Source organism: Theropithecus gelada, chromosome 4 (assembly GCF_003255815.1).
Source record: "Theropithecus gelada isolate Dixy chromosome 4, Tgel_1.0, whole genome shotgun sequence".
NCBI lineage: Eukaryota > Metazoa > Chordata > Mammalia > Primates > Cercopithecidae > Theropithecus > Theropithecus gelada.
The window spans coordinates 82,148,873-82,170,718 of NC_037671.1; the positions used below are offsets into that span (position 1 = coordinate 82,148,873).

The 21,846-nt window shown below is 38.5% G+C and overlaps 1 protein-coding gene across 2 annotated transcripts in view; it reads right to left on the bottom strand.

Annotated features, from left to right (window-relative positions):
* Positions 1-12,265: 12,265 nt before the first annotated feature.
* The window catches only part of ME1 (malic enzyme 1), a 240,954-nt gene continuing 231,373 nt past the window's right edge, over positions 12,266-21,846 (bottom strand). The window contains exons 12-13 of one of the 2 annotated variants that reach the window (XM_025382567.1): positions 18,372-18,470; positions 12,266-13,946 (exon numbers count right to left, since the gene is read on the bottom strand). In XM_025382567.1, coding sequence (XP_025238352.1) covers positions 13,776-13,946; positions 18,372-18,470 — 270 coding nt within the window. In that variant the 3' untranslated portion in view covers positions 12,266-13,775. The remainder of the gene's footprint in view (positions 13,947-18,371; positions 18,471-21,846) is intronic. The other variant, XM_025382566.1, reaches the window with a different exon arrangement.

A 21,846-nucleotide genomic window follows, 5' to 3' on the forward strand; every position in this document is an offset into this window, starting at 1 on the left:
CTTGTGAAGCTGATTTGATTGAAGGGTGATCCAAAGCCCATAGCTAACATCAAAAATCAAACTGCAGTTACGAATTGAAAAATATGATTAGCATTTGTTTCACATTGCTAGCATACATGTGACACACCCACTTGTCTTTCATTATTGGAAGTCTAAATCAAGTTTAAAATGAGAACAGGAAGGACATGTTTACTTTTTTAAGATGGACTCTGACTTCGTCGCCAGGCTGGAGTACAGTGGCACGATCTCGGCTCACTGCATCCTCCGCTTCCTAGGTTGAAGTGATTCTCCTGCCTCAGCCTCCCAAGTAGCTGGGACTACAGGCATGCACCACCATGCCCAGCTAATTTTTATATTTTTAGTAAAGACAGGGTTTCATCATGTTGGCCAGGATGGTCTCGATCTCTTAACCTCGTGATGTGATCCACCCGCCTCGGCCTTCCAAAGTGCTGGGATTACAGGTGTGAGCCACTGCACCCAGCCTGTTTACTTCATTTCTTACTTTAAACTCATATTTTGAGTATTTTAGTAAAACTAGCTCCTAATAGCAGTGGCAAAGGACTCAGAGAAATGAAGTCCCAGGAGTTAAAAGATGACCCACAATGCTACATGTTCTGGCTGTTTATATCAGTTAATGATACTAGCAATCCTGATACCAGTATTAGTTTAATTCTTATCCAGAAAAGATAAATACATGGGTCCTTGTCTATAAAGTATTCCCGTTTCAATCCAACCTTTGCCTGTGTGCCAGTATGCATTACTATACAGGGCAAGAGAGTGTTGAGGGTACCAGTGTGGATATCTGCATCATTACCTTATTGGGAAAAACATATATATATATATAATTCTACAGTCTGGTGATGTTACTGCCATCTCCTCTGAAAATTCCAAGCTCCACAGGCTTCACCAGGCTTTTCAAAATGAGAGTTTATTTTAATGATTAAAAACTAACGCCTATTTAAGTAGCTCTTGCCAAGCCTTTTCATTCTCCATCCCGCCCCAAGTATTTCTGTGAGTCTCATGTGCTAAAAGATGTCCTGAGCAGCCTCAGCAGCTTTCCCTGTTTCTGTAGTCAGCTACTGCTGCCCTTTCCCGGGAGGCATCCCATTCTCCTTCTGGGTCCCCTCCAGATGCCAAAGCTGGGTGCTGGGATTTAGGAAGATGGAGGGAAACACCTCACTCCCCATTCTGTAACACATCCTGTTAGATGTCAGACAGTGCTGCTTGTGCTGGGGAGCCTATAGAACTTCTGATGAAACTATCTTCTGGTTTTACCCTCTGTACCATGGATGCAGCCGTGTCCTTGGGCTATGGAGAGGACATGATGGACCAGGAGGCCCTATCCCCAGGAGGCCTTAGAACTGGGTCCACTTTGTACTGCCTCTTTCTTCTTAGGTCACAGTGAGTTTCCTCTCAGGGCACAACTCAGATCTTCAACACTCGCTGTGGGCCTGCCCCGCCAGGTCCTCCAGCTTGCCATTCATGTTTCCATCCTAGCCTGGGTTGTGCTGGAACTCAGGCTGGAGCCTGACACTTTGCGTATATGCAAAGGGAAGAAATAGGACTTACATTGCCAAAGAATCATGTCTTAATGTTTGCCAGCACTAAAAACAACAAAGTATAGGAATATTTTTCCCCACAGTCTCCACAAAGCTATCAGTAAGTATAATTAGCATTTACAAGTTTTAGGCCTTCAACAGATGTAACTCCATCCAAATGAATCAATATGTGCCATCAACATACCTCATAGAGGTGTTTTTCCTGATTACATAAGCAAAAGTAGCTACATAAAGATAAGTGTAAAGAAAAGGGAATACATTCTAGATTATGAACTCTAGTGCTTCTGGAGCTATTGCTGAGATTTTTCAGAACCTACTTTTATAAGCCTAATTTGAGCATTCTGCAATACTTTTTTCCTATCAGGAGTATTAATGCAGATAGTATTATGGGGAAGTGTAGGTTTTATAGAAAAAAAAAAGTACATGTATAATTCAAAACTCAACTTTGTATGTATAGGAGTCTGCTGGTTGTTTGCATAGCCTGATATGAGCACATAATAAAAGTCCAGCATTCCCCAACCCCCTCCCCCTACACACACTGCTTATTTTGGGAAACTGCCCCTTCCCTGTGATTTGGGAGGAGAAAGTGATAGGAATTCAGTTGTCCTCTGGCAGCCTCCTGGAGAGATGGCTGTGAGCTCTTGCTGCTTAAACCTCTAGTGCCACCTTATTCTAGCCTACTGAATGCTCAGCTGTTTGGCATTTCCTTTGAATGACCCAGCATCTTTCCTTTTGTTGTTGGAAATCAGAATCAGTCTCTATTGCTTGTAACTTAAGAATCTGTATATTCTGTATATTATATTCTTAAATGGTTATTTGGAAAATGTGCTCATTTATAAAAGTTGCAGTGTCTTTTTAAAGTTTGCTGAATTAAATCAGGCATATCGTCAAGTATGTTCTTTGCTTTTCATTCCTTATTGGTAAACTCTTACCAGGCTAAGAGCTGAGGACACCTGCATAGTGAATTGAGTTGGTCAGATGAGTTGGCAGACCATGACACAGGGACCTCTAAAACATTCCTTATTAAATCAAACATACATTGCCTGTGAACTTGAGCATTCACATATAACTGCTTATATGCCATCCATCCCCTCTCAGAACTTGAGAAGGCTCTCATGGTGTCTGTCTGCAGCCTTCACGGAACCTTTTTGAATAGGTTTTTTTCACTTGCTTTTATCTGAAGTAGCCCAGTAGTAAGTTAAAAGAATAGTTACTGTCTGAAGAGGGCACAGTGTTGCTCACACTTCCTGATTTTATACATAATCCTGATTTGCCACAGAAACTCTGAGCCCACTGGCTTTCCTTCATAAGGTCCACATGGTAGAACTAATTTCACCACAGCCTGGACCAGCCAGAGAGACCTCTCTTTCTAATCCCAGTCAAAAGTAGATGCATTTGGGTCAATCCACGAATGAATTCGAGCTGGGTACACAGAATTTAAATAAGCCCACTGTATTAGTTCATTCTCATGCTGCTAATAAAGACATACCCTAGACTGGGTAGTTTATAAAGGAAAGAGGTTTAATGGACTCACAGTTCCACATGGCTGGGGAGGCCTCACAATCATGGCAGAAGATGAAAGAAGAGCATAGAGACATCTTACATAGGGGCAGGCAAGAGATCTTGTGTAGGGGAAGTCCCCTTTATGAAGCCATCAGAGCTCGTGACACTTATTCACTACCACGAGAACAGTATGGGGAAAACCACCCCTATGATTCAATTATCTCCACCTGGTCCCGTCCTTGACACGTGGGGATTATTACTATTCAAAGTGAGATTTGGATAGGGGCACAGCCAAACCATGTCACCCACCAATCACTGAGAGTTCTCCTTAGTTACAGAAGGAATAAAGTACACAATTTGTTCCTCATGATGAAGGGGAAATCCCAGCATGTACCAGACACTGCACCTCTCCAAAACTTGGCTGCAGACTCTGTGCTTTCATGGGATTTATCATTCACTCTCTGGGATGACACATCTTACCAGGCATCCAGGAAACATGACTCCATTCTCCAGGTCCTATCAGAATCTCACCTGGAGGCATACAGCATGCTGCCCTGTACAGTGGTAAGCTGATCAAAGGTCTGATATCAAGACTGATATTCTGACATAGAAAGTTAATGTAACATTGGAAAAAGACAATCTACACTGCTGCTTACTGAGATACAGTAAATGCTTCAAGTACTCTTACTGGAATAAAGGAAAAACAAAAAAGCATTGACCAAATCAATAGCCAGCTACTTTCTGATTTTCTCCAAGAAAAAGAACTTATCTGACAGCAGCTGCAGTTGGAATCACCATCTGATTAAGTTTCGGAATATGTGCAGTCATTCTATTTTTTTGAGGCGGAGTCTCGCTTTCTCGCTCTGTCACTCAGGCTGGAGTGCAGTGGCCCAATTTCAGCTCACAGCAACCTCTGCCGTCCAGATTCAAGTGAGTCTCATGCCTCAGCCTCCAGAGTAGATGGGATTACAGGCATATGCCACCACACCCGGCTAATTTTTGTATTTTTAGTAGAGATGTTTTTTCACCATGTTGGCCAGGCTGGTCTCAAATCCTGGCCTCAAGTGATCCGCCCATCTCAGCCTCCCAAAGTGTGGGGATTACAGGCGTGAGCCACTGATCCTGGCCTGTGAAGTCATTCTTAGAGACCCATCTGTCTCCTCCTACGTATGCCAAAGATCATGCTAAAGCAAGACATGATAAGAGTCACACTCCTGCTGCTTTTAAAGCTTTTGATGGTGGGACTCATCTCTGCAAATCTCTTCATACTTCCTAATACAATAACCCTCTTTTTATGGATCAGGGATCCAGTGTGAGTATATTGCCACAGAGGATGAAGAAATAAATTATAACTCTTCACTGGAAAAATAACTGGGGGATGGGTTTATTCCTATAACATATAGTTTGTTCCATAGACCACAATGGTTTCAGAGACCCGAGAAATTTATATTTTTTCAGAGCTGCTCCCAGATGACCTCCAAAAGGCCTAATGGTTTCCTTTCTGCAGTACATTGTTATCTTAGCAAATGGGAGCCTCAAAGGAAGATTTGGGAACACATTTATGATATAATTATAGAGTTCTGCATCTTTAGGGGTCTTTCACTCGTATCTATTTGTGGCAATTTGGTGACACTGTATCTTGGTGGCTCCAGTCAGGCTTTTCTGCTATTGTTATATATATCAAGTAGGACCTATGTTGTTGCCAATGTATTTGGTCCTAGGCCAGGCTGGGATATAGCTGGTATTTACTGGCATGGCTGTATCAGTTTTATACAATGGTATCAATTTTTCTTGGTTAGTACGTATGCCACCTCGTTAATTTTTTGAATAGCATTTCAGGCCAGGAGGCCCTGGGTTATCCAAAACCAATATTTCTGTGGGCTGAACTCCTGATTACACTGGACCTACTCCTATTACAATCACTATTTTCACCTTGTCTGCAGTTGTTAATTGCTACTAAATGTTATTAAGCCTGTATCAACCCCAAGAGTCTGATGTTTCCATTGAAATCGGGAACCCCTTTTAACCATAACATTTTCCACAAGCCTTCCTAGCTTAAAGAGAAGCATCATTAAAATGATTTTCATAGATGCTGCTACTCCCCTCACCAGTGTTATTTCTCTCAAGGCCTTAGTGAAAGGAGTGTCATTGATAGGTCCTCCAAGGAGACTTAGGGGATTAATAGATTAGGACAGTCAGATTGCACACAACAAATCCACTCCAACATTCCTATCTTTATAAATCTTTGAATGGCTTTATATTATTTAAGGAATATTTGCATTCTCAATTTCATTTAATGTGGACCATTATTAAGTTCATGTTTCACTCAACTAACTGAACCAACAAGTAGAATCACCCCCAACTGCTCAAGGCAGCACACAGAATCCAGAATCTGTGGCAAGTGTACCCTATCAATCATTTCTGCCCTATCCAAAATTATGGTTCTCCTTGTCAGTGTAATGTTCTGAGAATCTCACACATTTTTCTCTGGGTTTTTGCCAATATATATGAGCAAAGTCTAGATTTTTTTTTTTTTTTTTTTTTTGGCATAAGTCTCCTCCTTCTGGATTTGCCTTTTAAATTCTAGCCACCACAGCCCCTCTCATGCTGGAATCTGATTTGGGGTGTATAGAAATAATGAGAATAATGGAGGAGAAGCGTAGGCAAATTGGTTTCCCTTTACAAGGTAACCAATACCTCAGGTGAAGTCATTATAGGATCTTCTAGCAAGGCAGTAACAACCTCTTTAGACAGGAAGAGCTCCTGCTTTGATTAGCAGAGGAGAACATGTCAACTATCCCAGTTTTCCTGGGACTGAGGGGTTTCCTGGGACACAGGACTTTCAGTTCTGAAACCTGGACTATTGTTCTCTCTAGTTTAGGATATTATGAGTCCTTCAAATCCCCTTCCCCATTCCAAATCAAGGTCCTACTGTTTCTTGGTCCATACTCTTTACGTTTTACATAAGAGGCCTAATGAGGATGTCAGTTTAACTCATGGTATTAATATAATTTGGCAACCAGCAAGATTAAGTATGACCTTGGTTTTCAATTATTTCAGCATTAATAACTAGAAAGAGAGAAAATATTTTGTTAGCAAAACATGGGACTTTTCCTGGTTTTTAGATTGAGAATTCAGTCTAAAATTTTTGAGCTGAGGATTTTAGACTCAAGCCTAAATTATATTTCTTTATGTATCCATCCCTACTAGAAGCAACCACCCCAACTCACAGTCCTGGAATTCCTTGTCCTTTACACTGTTTTATGGCAGCAGCCATGTGATTCACCTAAACCTTCCCTTCCTTAGATAATATATCCCATTTTACCACATAGTTGTGTTTATGAGGTTCCAAGCATATTTTGCTACATTAATTTTCATTAATTTTATATTTTGACCATTCATACCTAGGTCTCTAATCGATCTGGAGTCTACCTTTTCACATAGGGTAAGGTAGGGTTCTAGTTTTAATTTTCTCCATGTTGTGGGCCAGTTTTTCCAGTCCTTTTACCAAGCATTCTGTTCTTTATCTATTGATTTTTGTGCTAGCTTGGTGTATTAGTCTGTTCTCACTCTACTAATAATGACATATCCGAGACGAGGCAATTTATAAAGGAAAGAGGTTTAATTGACTCACAATTCAGCATGGCTGGGAGGCCTCAGGAAACTTAGGATCATGGAGGAGGGGGAAGCAAATACGTTCTTCTTCACATGGCAGCAGCAAGGAGAAGTGCAGAGCGAAGTGGGGGAAAAACCCCTTATAAAACCATCAGATCTTTTGAGAACTCACTCACTGTCATGAGAACTGCATGGAGGTAACTGTTCCCATGATTCAATTACCTCCTACCTGTCCTTCCTACTCCATGTGGGGATTATGGGAACTACAAGATGAGATTCAGGTGGGGACACAGTCAAACTGTATCACCTGGTAACTCATATTCCTGTGAGTTTCCTATTCCATTCCATTGTCCTGTATATTACCATGACTTTGATGTATATGCAACTATCTATAGAGTAATTCCCCCTTTGCTTTTCTTTTACAAATTGACTTAATTTTTTTTTTTTTTTCCGAGACAGAGTCTTGCTCTGTCACCTGGGCTGGAATGTAGTGGTATGAGCTTGGCTCACTACAACCTCCGTTTTCCAGGTTCAAGTGATTCTCCTGGCTCAGCCTCCAGAGTGGCTGGGCTACCACACCCAACAAATTTGTCTTTTTTTTTTTTTTTTTAGTGGAGATGGGGTTCCACCATGTTGGCCAGGCTGGTCTTGAACCTCTGACCTCCCAAAGTGCTGGGATTACAGGTGTGAGCCACTGTGCCTGGCTGCAGATTGACTTAATTATTTATGGATCATAATTTTTCAATTATGAAGAGAGGTGAGTTAAAATATCCAGCTATTATGGTGAATGTGTATATTTTACCATTTATTTCTGCCATTGTTTTCCATGTATTTTGAAGATGTTTTCTTAAAAGCATAGAAAGAATTGTGTCTTTAATGACTGACCCATTTATCACTATCTCTGGTAATATGCCTTGCCATGAAGTGTATACTTCTCTGATATTAATAGAGCCACACCGGCTTTCTTGGGCTTACTCTTTGTATGAGATATCTTTTGCCATCCTTTTACCATAAAACTTTTTGTGTCATAATTATATTTAAAGTATGTCTCTTATAAACAGCATATAATTGTAGGCTGGGCATGATGCCTCATGCCTGTAATCCCAGCAGTTTGGGAGGCTGAGGCAGGAGGATCACTTGTGCTCAGGAGTTTGAGACCAGCTTGGGCAATATAGTGAGACCTCATCTCTATAATAACAACAAGAAATATATAAACAGCATATAATTGGATCTTTAAAAAAATCCAGTCTGACAATTTTTGCTAATAGAGTGTTTAGTTCACTTGCATTTAACATAATTACCAACAAAGTTGGGTTTATGTCTACCATCTTGCTATTAGTTTTATATTTATCCCAGGAGTTACGCTCTTATATTCTTTGTTCCTCCTTTATCTTTCTTTTGCATTAATCAAGTATTTTAAAATTATTCTATTTCTTCCATTAGCTTTTTTTTCCTTTTTCTTTCTTTCTTTCTTTTTTTTTTTTTTTTTTTTTTTTTGAGACAGAGTTTTGTTCTTGTTGCCCAGGCTAGAGTGCAATAGCATGCAGTTGATGCTTTTCATTAATTTGAGAAAATTCCTTTCCATTATCTCTTCAAATATTTGTACTCCAGTATCTCTTTTCTTTCCTTACAGGACCCAATAGCACATATATTATACCACCTAATTTTAGCCAACATCTCTCTCTTTTTTTCCTTTCTTGCTCATTCTTTTTGCTTCCATTTGGAAATTTTCTGTTTATGTTAGACAAAAAACGTAGGATTATCTCAATAGGTGCAGAAAAAGCTTTTGATATAACTCAACATACCTTCATGTTAAAAACTTTCAGTAAACTAGATATTGAAGGAACATACCTCAAAATAATAATAGCCCTCTATGACAAACCCACAGCCAACATCATACCGAATAGGCAAAAGCTGGAAGCATTCCTCTTGAAAACCAGCACAAGACAAGGATTCTCTCCCTCACCACTCCTATCCAAGAAAGCACTGGAAGTCCTGGCCAAAGCAAGTGGCAAGGGAAAGAAATGAAGGGCATCCAAATAGGAAGAGAGGAAGTCAAACTATCCCTGTTTTCAGAGGACATGATTCTATATCTAGAAAACCACATAGTCTTGGCCCAAAATCTCCTTCAGCTGATAAGCAACTTCAGCCAAGTTTCAGGGTGCAAAATCAATGTACAAAAATCACTAGCATTCCTATGCATCACCAGCAGCCAAACCAAGAGTCAAATTGGGAATGCAATCCCATTCACAATTGCCGCAAAAATAATACAATACCTAGGAATACAGCTAAATCAGAGAAGTGAAAGATCTCTAAAGGAGAACTGAAAAATACTGCTCAAGGCAATCAGAGAAGACAAAAACAAATGGAAAAGCATCCCATGCTCAAAGATAGGAAGAATCAATATCATTAAAATGATCATATTGTCCAAAGCAATTTACAGATTCAATAATATTCTGATCAAACTGCCAATGACATTCTTGACAGAACTAGAAAAGACTATTTTAAAATTCACATGGAAACAAAACAGAGCCAGAATAGCCAAGGCAATATGAAGCAAAAAGAACAAAGTTGGAGGGATCACATTATCCAACTTCAAACTATATCACAGGGCTACAGTAACCAAAACAGAATGGTACTGGTACAAAAACAGACACATATTCCAATGGAACAGAATAGAGAACCCAAAAATAAGGCCACACACTTACGACCATCTGGTCTTTGACAAAGCTAACAAAAGCAAGCAACGGAGAAAAGACTCCCTATTCAATAAATGGTGTTGGGATAACTGGCTAGCCACATGTAGAATGTTGAAGCTAGACCCCTTCCTTATACCATATACAAAAATCAACTCAAGGTGGATTGAAGACTTAAATGTAAAATCCAAAACTGTGAAAATCCTGGAAGACAACCTAGGCATTACCATCCTTGACATAGGAACAGGCAAAAATTTCATGACAAAGACACCAAAAGCAACTGCAACAAAAGCAGAAATTGACAAACAAGATCTAATTAAATTTAGCTTCTGCACAGCAAAAGAAACTATCAGCAGAGAAAACAGACAACCTACGGAATGGGAGAAAATATTTGCAAACTTGCATCTGACAAAGGTCTAATATCCAGCATCTATATGGACCTTAAACAAAATCACAAGAAAAAAACAACCCTATTAAAAAGTGGGTAAAGGACATGAACAGGCTCTTTTCAAAAGAAGACATATGTGCAGCCAACAAACATGAAAAAAGGCTCAATATCACTGATCGTTAAAGAAATGCAAATCAAAAACCATAATGAGATACCATTTCATTGTGACACCAGTCAGAATGGCTTCGTGACATTCTGGCTATTATTAAAAAGTCAAACAAACAAACAAGTGTTGGCAAGGTTGTGGAGAAAAGGGAACACTTACACACTGTTGGTGAGAGTGCAAATTAGTTCAACGATTGTAGAAAGCAGTATGGCGATTCCTCAAAGAGCTAAAAGTAGAACTGCCATTCAACCCAGTAATCCTATTACTGGGTATATACCCAGAGGAATATAAATCATTCTACCATAAAGACACACACACACACACTCAAATGCTCACTGCAACACTATTCACAATACCAAAGACATGGAATCAACCTAAATGCCCATTAATGCCAGATCAGATAAAGAGAAGGTGTTAGATGAACTCCATAGAATACTATGCAGCATAAAAAAAGAATGAGAACATGTCTTTTGTGGGAACAGGGATGGAGCTGGAGGCTATTTTCCTTAGCAAACTAGCACAGGAACAGAAAACCAAATACCACATATCTTCACTTATAAGTGGGAGCTAAATGATGAGAACTCATGAACACAAAGAAGGGAACAACAGACATTGAGGTCTATTTGACAGTGGAGGGCGGGAGGTGGGAGAGAAGCAGAAAGAGTAACTACTGGGTACTAGGCTTAATACCTGGGTGATGAAATAATCCATACAACAAACCCCCCATGACACAAGTTTACCTATATAATGACCTTTGCATGTAAGTCCAAACCTAAGATAAAAGTTAAAAAAATGTAGGTAATTTCTAACGACCTGCCTTTGAGGTCATTAATCCTTTCCTCTATGACCTCTAGTCAGCGTTAAGCCATCTGTCTGATGAATTCTTAATTTCAGATAATTTATTTTTTACATTTAGAATGTACATTTAATTCTTCTGTTTTTGTGATAAAGTTATCTGTTTTTTTCCATTTTTCTTTTTGTCTAATTTTCTTAACATTAATGTTGTTATATCCTCTTCCCTGACATCTCCTTCTCACTATATAATTTATTTGTTCCATGTGTGCTCCAGTAGCATTTTACATTTCTTTGGTTAATAGCGAAGTGAGCGTTCTATAAAAAATTGTTAAATAATTTTCTTGTTCTGGGGCTGTGCTCCCTTCCTAATATGCATGGCTGGCTTATGAAGACAGGCTGGCGCAAATTAGTTTTTTATCTACTTTATTGAGGCATTATTTACCAAAATATTTTTGAGTAAACATTTCCCTCAGACTTCTACTTCACTTCTCTCATGGAGATGCAGTCTTACAGCTATTGGTATATAACTGTCTCTTCTAAACCTGCACTGTCCAATACGGTGTCACTCGCCAGATGTAGCTACTGAGACCTGTGGCTAGTCTGAACTGAATTAAAATGTAAGTGTAAAATACGTGCTGGACATTGAAGACAGTATGAACAAAATAAACTATCTTAATAATTTTATGTCGATTACATGTTGAAGTGATAATATTTTGGATATATTGGTTTAAAAAAATATATTAATACCATGAATTCCACCTGTGTCTTTTTTTAATGAAGCTACTACAAAATTTAAAATTACACATGGGACAGTGCTGTTCTAGACTGTAGCCTAGGGAAAGGAGAACAAACTATAAAGAAAGATGAACATGGATATAAAGCTTACTTTCTTCATTTATTAGTTCTGTGGACTTGACCAGTTACTTAAAATATCAACTTCATAAGGAAAGTGAGGAGACTACATTAAAATAATGTATGTGGGATACTTGACACTTAGTAAGTAACTATCTAATGCTTATTTCATTATCTTTCCCTGAGGACAAGGAAGTGGCTCACATATCACAGTATTCAGAATACGTGATTACATATTTTGTTTTGTTTTGTTTTGTTTTTGTTTTTTTTCTTCCTGAGACAGAGGGTTACTCCGTCCCCCAGGCTGGAGTGCAGTACCACAATCTTGGTTGACTGCAATGTCCAGTTCAAGCGATTCTCATGCCTCAGCCTCCCAAGTAGCTGGATGACAGACATGAGCCATCAAGCCCAGCTAATTTTTGTAGTTTTTAGTAGAGACAGGGTTTCACCACGTTGGCCAGGCTAGTCTTGAACTCCTGACCTCAGGTGATCTGCCCATCTCACATTCCCAAAGTGCTAGGATTACAGGCGTGAGCCACTGTGCCCAACCACATATGTTTTGAATGAATGATGTTCCTACTGAAATTAGCAGTTATTAGAATATTTTAGAAATTCATCATACATAATCATATGACCCCAAGACCCAGCATTACAATGTAACATTTTAAGAAAAAAGGACAATTATTTTATATTTTATTCATTCACCTTTTCTATGCTTTAATAAATCTTTTGCATAGGTAAACACATTTAGTTAGAGCTATAAGACAACATAGAAACAGACAAGAAATACCTAAACATTCTGATTCTTCTCCAAATAACTATTTTGAGGAAACTCTTGACTATAAGTTACCTTTAGAAATACCTTAACCTCTTCTGCTTATACCTAAAACAATATGTGTAACCTTCAACTTTCAATAAAATCATTTTATAGTATAATTTATCTTGAACATCTTATACTCCTTAAAGCATTACTTCGAAAACAAAATTCTTCAAATAATTCTACAAATAAATAGCAAATGTCATTGCACCTTAGTTTTATAACTTAAAATTTTTTCCATTACTTCAAACATTAGTTTCTGAAGTGAATTAATACAGCCTGGGCATATAACTACTCTTTCTCATAGAATGGTATTGGTCATCAAGATATTTTAATCTTATGTAAGGACAATTTCTGATACTGGGAACTTAATTATAATACTTTCTCCAAATTCAGGGAAAAGTGAGATGATTATAACACAGTTAGTTCTTAGTTACCTGAGTTAATTAAGAGGCCATTCTGGCAGGTAACTCCAGTAGGAACCTAAATTGTCTGACTCCTGAGATCTTTAAGAGGTCAGTTCCTCAGGCAGCCCTTTCTCAAGGATCTTAACTATATACTCTCCTTTCAGACCTTCTCACTGTTCAGGCTGTGCTGAACTGAAGGTGCCAACCTCTGGACAGGGGCCACAGTCCACAAAGTCCTTGTAGCAACAGTATGGTAGCTGAAGGATAGGATGCTTGATCAAGGGGAAAAAAAGGTGCTTTCAGGTGGGATTTCTGACTCAGGATCAAGGTAATAAGAGCTTTACTCTATGAGATGTAACAATGACAAAAAAATATTAAAATGTAAGGCTGTACAAGGCATTGTAAACAGCAGTGATCTTTCTCTTTCTTAGAAGTGTTAAAATTCGGTTGCACAAAAGAACATGTATGATCTAGGACTGGAATAAAAATACCTGAGAAGTTATCTTTCTCTAGGCAACAAAGTAATGTTATTTCTGCTTAGCAAAAGTTCGCCTATGCCTAGATTCATTTCTACCTTTTTTTTTTTTTTTTGAAAAGTAGATTTTAACAAAATGGTCAACAAAATAATTATGGGTTTTAATGTTGGTTATATCAATTTATTACTAATTTTGGTCTTCCCATTAGCTTCCTGTATAAAAACGATGAGTATCTCAGTAGTAGGTACAATAGCTTTTAAAGAGAATGTAGGCAGAATAATTCAGATAGAAACCGTAAATAACCAGAAGGCAAAGTGAAGCAAAATTGTCTCATGTGATGTTTATCCCAATTTATATCGTTATTCTTCTATCAATTTTTAGACTGTTAAAGTAAAATCTTAATCTAAGCATTTTATCAGTCATTATAAAAGATTCCAACCTTTAAAAATTATGAAAGGTTTAAAGACCTCATTAATAGAGTTAGAAACGTTTGTTATTATCCTACTGGTCAACTTTGGTCTGTATTTTCTGGACCTCTTCAGGCCAAGAATAACAATCAGGTAGAATCTGGTCATAATCAGTACTGTACATCTGGGAGCGGACAAATGCTTCTTTGTTTTGAGGTTCGGGATAAACTGTGGCTGTCTTTTCTTGGTATGCGTCTTTCACAATCTAGATATAAGAAAAGAATATTAATTATTTTAATAAATACAGATAATGGTGAGCCCATGTGAGTGGAAGTTTGTATCCATTTCAAAAGCACTGTATATCTTATGTTTGCAAAAACGTTAAGTGTTTTATAATAAAAGCACATATAAGCAATGAAGATGTAAGATGAAAATGCAATTATAAATCATATAGTGAGATAGAAAAATGACACCAGCAACTAAAGAAAGTGTGAATAGGTGAGACTAATTCAAATACTATCACATCTGGACTTCTCAGAGAAGCCAGTGTTCAAAGTATTGTCATGACCTAACTGACAATTAACTTGAAATAAATATCTAACTAGTCCTGCTAAACTTGAACCTTGAATTTTCAAGAATCCTTATTCTGACCACAGCCTCCTACAAAATCTCTTCCTGTACCCCAGGGTCTCGTGATCCTGCTCAGCTAATCATCTGGACACCACAGTCAGGATCAGCACTCTTTGCCAGTGTCACAGAATCTCCTGTCATCATGTCCTATGTTTCATGCATAATTCTAGTCCCTTGTCTGGGGACCCCTCAGAGCTGGCTTTCTCCTTTTGTGGCTGTGCATCCTAGAACCATGCAGTAAACTTTTTGTGGTGCTATGTTTTTTTCTAGTCTGCACATTATACTTTTTTCTCTCTTTTCTTAAAACTTCCTCTCGTGGTTCCCAAAAAGCAATTCTAAACCTTCCCACGTCTTCAAGTTTCCATTTGACTCTCATCACTCACTGGAGAATCACATCATCACATCATATCGCAGGAGAAAATTTCAACTACTCAGAGAAAATGATCTTAATTTCCCTTTTGACCAACTCAAACTATCTCCTCAGTACCTTCATACATCTTCTTTTTCCCTACTTTCTTAAATGGATTCTCCTCATCAAAATTAATCGCTTCATATATACTATTTAATTCACACCAGTTTTTGTTTGTTTGTTTGTTTTTGAGATGGAGTCTTACTCTGTCACCCAGGTTGGAGTGCAGTGGCATGATCTCAGCTCACTGCAACCTCCTTCTCCCGGGTTCAAGCGATTCTCCGGCTGGGCGCAGTGGCTCATGCCTGTAATCCCAGCACTTTGGGAGGCCGAGGTAGGTGGATCACCTGAGGTCAGAAGTTCAAGACCAGCCTGACCAACATGGAGAAACCCCATCTCTACTAAAGATACAAAATTAGTCAGGCATGGTGGTGCACGCCTGGAACCCCAGCTACTCGGGAGACTGAGGCAGGCGAATAACTTGAACCCAGGAGACAGAGTTTGCCGTGAGCCAAGATCACACCGTTGTACTCCAGCCTGGGCAACAAGAGTGAAACTCCATCTCAAAAACAAAACAAACCAAAACCAAAACAAAAACCAAGCAATTCTCCTGCCTCAGCCTCCCAAGTAGTTGGGATAACAGGCTCCCACCACTACACCCGGCTAATTTTTGTACTTTTTTAGAAGAGGAGTTTCGCCATGTTGGCCAGGCTGGTCTCAAAGTCCTGACCTGAGGTGATCCACCTGCCTTGGCCTCCCGAAGTGCTGGGATTACAGGTATGAGCAACCATGCCCAGTCTAATTCACACCAGTTCTTAAAATAATATTTATATGACTGACTTATTTTGATAAGTCTGATTTCAAAAAATATTAGAATGATTAAGTATCTCATCTCAATGTAAAACTATGCATTTATGAACAATTAAGGTTATGAATACAGTGCTGTATTATGAAATGTCTATGAAAAAGCAGGAAACAATATGTATACTTACTTTATAATTATAATAATGTTAGAAAATAAACAAATGAAAGACACAAAACAAACACAGGAAAAACTAATGCTTACATTAGAAAAGTAGGATATTGATTATTTTCCTTTTCTCTATTTGTTTTCCAAAGTGCCTATAATGTGGTATTATTACTTTTTAAACAGATTTGTTGAGATATAATTCACTCAAAATTCAAGCATTTTAAGTGTACAACTAAATTATTTTTGTACATTTACTGAGCTGTGCAACCATATCACCACATTCAGTTTTAGAATATTTTCATCACCCCAAAAAGATCCCTTGGGCCTGTTTAAGATGGCTATGTTAATTTTATAACAAAACACATTGTTTCATTACTGACATAGACTATGTGGAAATTCATCTCCTCTTTCTGCTCCCAGATATACCATAGAAATAACCCCGTCTCTCAGTGAAATCTTCACTTTCTCTGTCCTGTCAATGCCAAACTCTCTGATAGAGTGGCTTGTCTTTTATTGCTTTCCTAATTCTCTGACTTCTGAACCTCTTCTACATCTTGAAATTTCTTTTGTAAAAGTCTCTGATAACTTGTTAAGTACCAAATAAAAGTCTGCATCAGTTTTTCTCTCCAGGATTTGGCTGTGTTGGTCACAATTTCCACTCCCATTCTGAAGTTATCTCTTTCCTAATTCTTGACATGCTCAGTTTGGAGTCTCTTCTTAAAATCCTGACCACTTCTCTTCTGAACTGGCATCTTTCTTCTGTCTTCTAGACAGAATAATAAACTATATTCTATCCTCATTTTTCTTTCCTTTCCATACTTGCTTTCTTGGCAACTCCATCCATTCCTAGACATTCACCAGTTACCACATGCAGAAGATGCCCAGGTCTTTAATCTAGCCTTTCTTTAAGTTTCAGTCATTTCTATCTACTTGATAAAATGGTACATTTGAATGTGCCATTGATACCTCAAACTTGCAGTCCACTTACATATCTTCCTCTCTGAAGTTGGTTGGTTCTTTGTTCTAATTTCCCAGTTTCTGTGTATGCACTCTGTATTCTTCCATTATTCTAGGTGTGATATCTGAATCTTTTGGCACTCCCTTGCTGTCCCTTGCTAACTAAAATCATAAGCTAAAATCATAAGCTAACTCCTTTGCATTTAAATCTCTAAAATGAACTTAAAATGATGATATGCTATTCAGTATATTAATAATTTAAACTACTTAAAAATTAGCAGATACATATTAGTAGAATATATGAACATACTTTTTCATAAATAGATAACCAAGCACATTATTATGTAAAGGTTTTTGGAGAATTACTTCTTTTTCTAAGACTCTACCTTCAGTCAACAAGATAAATAATGATATGTGACTCTTAAATGGTGTTGTTCAGATAACTTGCTAATAGCTTAAGCTAGTGATTTTCAATCGTGAGCAATCTGGCCCCCAAGGGGATGCCTGGCAATGTCTGGAAACAGCTTTGGTTGATACAACTGAGCAGATGCTACTGACATCTAGTGGGCAGAGGCCAGGAATGCTGCTAAAGACTGTACAATGCCCAGGACAGCCCCACGACTCTTACTGACCCAAAATGTCCACAACACTGAGGTAGAGAAACACCAATTTAAACATGTAACTACTGTCATGGCTAAATTGTGTTCCTCCCACCCCAAATTCATTGTTGAAGCCCCAACCACTAGTACCTCAGAATGTGAGTGTATTTAGAAATACGACCTTTAAGGAGACTATTAAGTTAAAATGAGACCATTAGAATGGTCTATAATCCAGTTTGACAGGTGTCCTTATGAGAAGGGGAAATTTGGACACACAAGGGTGTACACACACAGAGAAAAGGCCACACGGGGACACAGAAAGAGGGCAGCCATCTGCCGGCCAAGGAGGGAGGCCTCAGAGGAAACCAAACCTGCGGACATCTTTTTCTTAGACTTCCAGCTCCCAGAATTATGAGAAAACAGTTTTCTGTTGTTTAAGCCTCACAGTCTGTGGCTTAAATACTTAAAAATAGTTACTACATAACAGTGGTATGTAGTTATCCCAGCCCAAGAAAACTAATACAATTACACTGTAAAAAAAAAAGTTCACTTATCTTCCAGTTTAGTTACAGAAAATTTCTCTGTCTTTGGGTTCTTCTTGGCAAACTCCTTCAGCAGCTCATCTGCCACCCCAACGGCTTTCAAGTTCTTTGCCCTCTTTATTTTGCCTTCCACCCAGTATTATCAGTTGTGATCTGTCATTTATGATGCCATATATCATAGTGACATGGATATGGATGGTGGTTCAAGGTCTAAATGTTACTCTACCATATCTGTAATATTTTGGTAATTATGACTAATGTGATATAGAAAAGAATAACTTTAAAAAGGTGAAGTGGGAGAAATCTGGCTGACAGAAACCCCTAATGAATTATTTAAATTTTAGAAGAAAAAACAATGGTAGAGAGGGAAATTAATTATTCAGCTCAATATTTCCATTCTTCTCTGAGGAGCAAATGTAGCTCCTAAGTTCTACAGTGTCAATGTGCCTCATTTCTCTGACTTCTGACATAGTGAGGTGATACAGATATACATTTCAAGGAAGCAGATTTTTAACATTTAAAAATGCATATTTAGCAAGAGAAGGAAGGAAAAATAATGAAGCTTGAACAAGGGTGGTTTTACCTTTTCTGCAATTTTCAGAGAAACATCTCTAATGGTATTCAAAGGAGGATAAAGCCGACCCTCTTCCAAGTGTTTATCTGACACTTGCTGAGCTATAACCTTATGAAAAAAAAGAAAGAAAAAAAGTGTTGATACTTCACACGATACAATGTGGCAGGTATGCAAATAACTAAGTAAATGGTTACATATAATGGTCCATACAAAAACCAGTTACATTAATATGATTATCTAATTTCGTCCCCACTTCTATCAACAAAGAAACTAAGCCCAGAGAGGTGTGAGATCACACAATTGGTGAAAAAGATGGGAATAGAATCTAGGTTTCCTTTTAGTCCACTTCCTTTTCTATTGTACCATGAAATGCTAGATACTTTCCAACTGATACATTAGGGGAACAAGGGAAAAGAAAAGAAAGAAAGAGGCAGATGATAGAGTAATGAAAATGGATTCTTAAAAGCAGAGGAGGACAGCTATCCGAGGTTGAGCACACCATTACTCCCAACTCTGAGTCATATTCTTGTGCAGGAGGTAGAGCAAAAGGCTGAGAAAGCTAGTTCAGAGTCTCACTACAAGTAGGATTTTAATTTTACACAGACTCTGGATTATCTAAATCACCTAATTAGCCTCAATATTTGCTGTCCCCAAACCATTCCCTAGTTCCAAATCAAACAGTGATAAATTTTGTATTGAAACCTAAGGCATAGAGGGAGACTCAGTAACCCTGATGTTCTCTCCAGTTCTAAGACTTTGATTAAATTTCTAGATGGGGGCAAATCTAAAACAGTTTATACCTGGGCCTTTGTTCCATGAAAATGTGGTTGCAGAGAGGGAGTATGAAACCTTCCTCTTTTGTAACATTTTAAATAATCAAATATTTATTTTTCAGTATATCTTAATATCTTTTAGATTTTTAAATCATGAAATTATTTCCAAAATATTATTTTTTGCCATCAGCAAATATATATGAACTGAACAAGCATAACACTACAGAGAAGCTAAAACAAAGTGTTATTGTCCTTGAGAGATGTATAATTTAGTGAAACAGAGTATGGGAAGAAAAAGAGAACGCTGAAAGAGAAGACGGCTTAGGCTAAAGGTGAAATATGGGTGCTAAGAAATCCCAAGAAAGAGCAGTTCTGGAAGGCCTCATAGTGCACAGTGGCTTGAAAAGCAAACCTACAAGAAAGCCTGGAGTTAGACAAACAGAAAGCAGGTAGGCATTCCAGACAAAAAAATAAAAACACACAAAAACAAAAAAACAAACAAACAAACAAACAAAAACACACCAGAGACCAAAGGCAGAGATGTGTGTGAGCTGGACTCAGCACACCCAAGTGTGCTGACCTGGGGGAACAGAGGGTCTGGGTACAGAAATAAGGACTGGAGCATTATCAATGCCAAAAAAGGAGTCTGGAGTTAAATCCTATCAGTGACTAAGGACTTCTGACCAGGGACAATTAGGCAGAGGTAAGATGGGGGAAGGGAGAGGGAGGTAAAGTTACTAGTATAACTATTTGTTTGATTAGTATTGCTCTATATATTATACAAAATATTATAACATATAATTGTAGAGTGTTGACCACAATTTTATAATAAACTCATCATTTAACTCATTAATTTCTTGCCTTTTTAATAGGATGTTTGCCCTAGAAGTGGTGAGGGTCCCAAATTTTAGGACAAAGAGACATTAACTATTCCACACTATCAGGAAGTCACCAAATAAGTGGGGCTTGCCATCTAGCTCAGAAGTGGAATCAGCCCTGCCAACCTCACAACCACAGCCATCCCCTTCCAGAAGACTGAGCTGGTGAGAGGCAGGGAAATTTGCTGGAACCATGGTTTGGCCTACTGGGTAATGTAGTGGCTTTTTCCTCGCCTCTTCTTGGTGCATGCTACTCCTTCTTAAAGGCTGATGGTGTCCTCAAGGAAAGACTTGGGGGCATTGTGTTCCCCTACTCAGCTTGAGCAGTTATAGATATGTGTACTTAAGCAGAGAAGAGAATGGGAAAGGGAGAGCCAGACAGACAGGGTGGCTGTAAGCTGTCTGCATTCCCATCAGTGGATCTGGTATGGGTACATGAGTTTCCAAGGTCAAGTGGCCACAGCAGCGGTGGCCCCTGCATCCCTGGAGACCTGAAGAAGTATAAGGAAGCTAAGCTGAAGCCAGACATCCTACATCAGAGGGCCAGATTTAGACCTTGCAAGAGAGGATTAGAGGAGTTAATAATTGAGTTAATAAAAGAGATGTTTGCCCTTTTCCATGCTCTTCCTTCTTGTCTCCAACACATTTAAGAAGTAGGCCTTAACAAAAAGAGGGAGGAGGTTTCTCAGAGTCGAGCCAAACATTTACCCACAAATTGCTCAAAGTGCTAGCATCAGAGAAAGAGTGAAAGAACAGATGGGTTTTCTCTACCTGCTACTGCAGGCCTCTCCTACTGCAAGGAGAGCACAGGACATTTGAATTGGATATAACATTTTGAACTGCACAGATGTTTAATTATTGTTCACTGATATATTCCCAGCACTCAGAATAATACCTAGCATATGTTAGGTATTTAATTAAAAGAATATTAAAAGAATGGGTGAACTGAAAGTTATGGGCTCTTATCAAAATGTCACTAAGAGAAACAAGAGGGAGAGCTGGTGGAGAATGATTTAAAACAATAACTGGGGCAAAATAAAACCATTTTATATTAATTGCTCCACTGAATTGAAACTTTTAAAAATTTTTGTTAATTCTTGTTCTGCAAAGGAGATGTGGCAGATTTAAATAACAGTTTCTTAGATGTTAAGCAACAACTTTTCTGGGTGTCAGGTAGCGTTATTTAATTGGATAGAAAAAAAATGAATAGCACAATGTTACAAAGATGTCAGAGCATGGTGGTTGAAAGCTCAGGCTCTGGTGTGAGGTAGACCTATGTTTGAATTCTAATTCCATCAATTACTATCTGTTTGCATTTGGGCAAATTAATTAACCTTTTTAGGCCTAGGTTTTATCATCAGTAATATAGGACTAATAATAGTTCCTAATTCATAAGGATTAAATAAATGCCAGCAAACAATTTACCACAGTGTCTGTCAGAAAAGTATTCAATGAAACCTAGCTATTTTGTTTTACGTATGTATGTATGTATGTGGAACAGGCTCTCACTCAGATTGCCTAGGCTGGAATGCAGTGGCATGGTTTTGGCTCACTGCAACCCTCCGTCTCCCTGGGCTTGGGTGATTCTCCGCCTCAGACTCCTGAGTAGCTGAGACTACAGGGGTGTGCCATCATGCCCAGCTAATTTTATTTTTTATTTATTTATTTTGTGTGTGTGTGTGTATTTTTTAGCAGAGACAGGGTTTCACCATGTTGGCCAGGCTGGTCTCAAACTCCTGAGCTCAAGCGATCCACCTGCCTCGGCCTTCCAAAGTGCTGGGATTACAGACGTGAGCCACCATGCCTGGCCAGTTATTTTGTTTTAAAACAGAA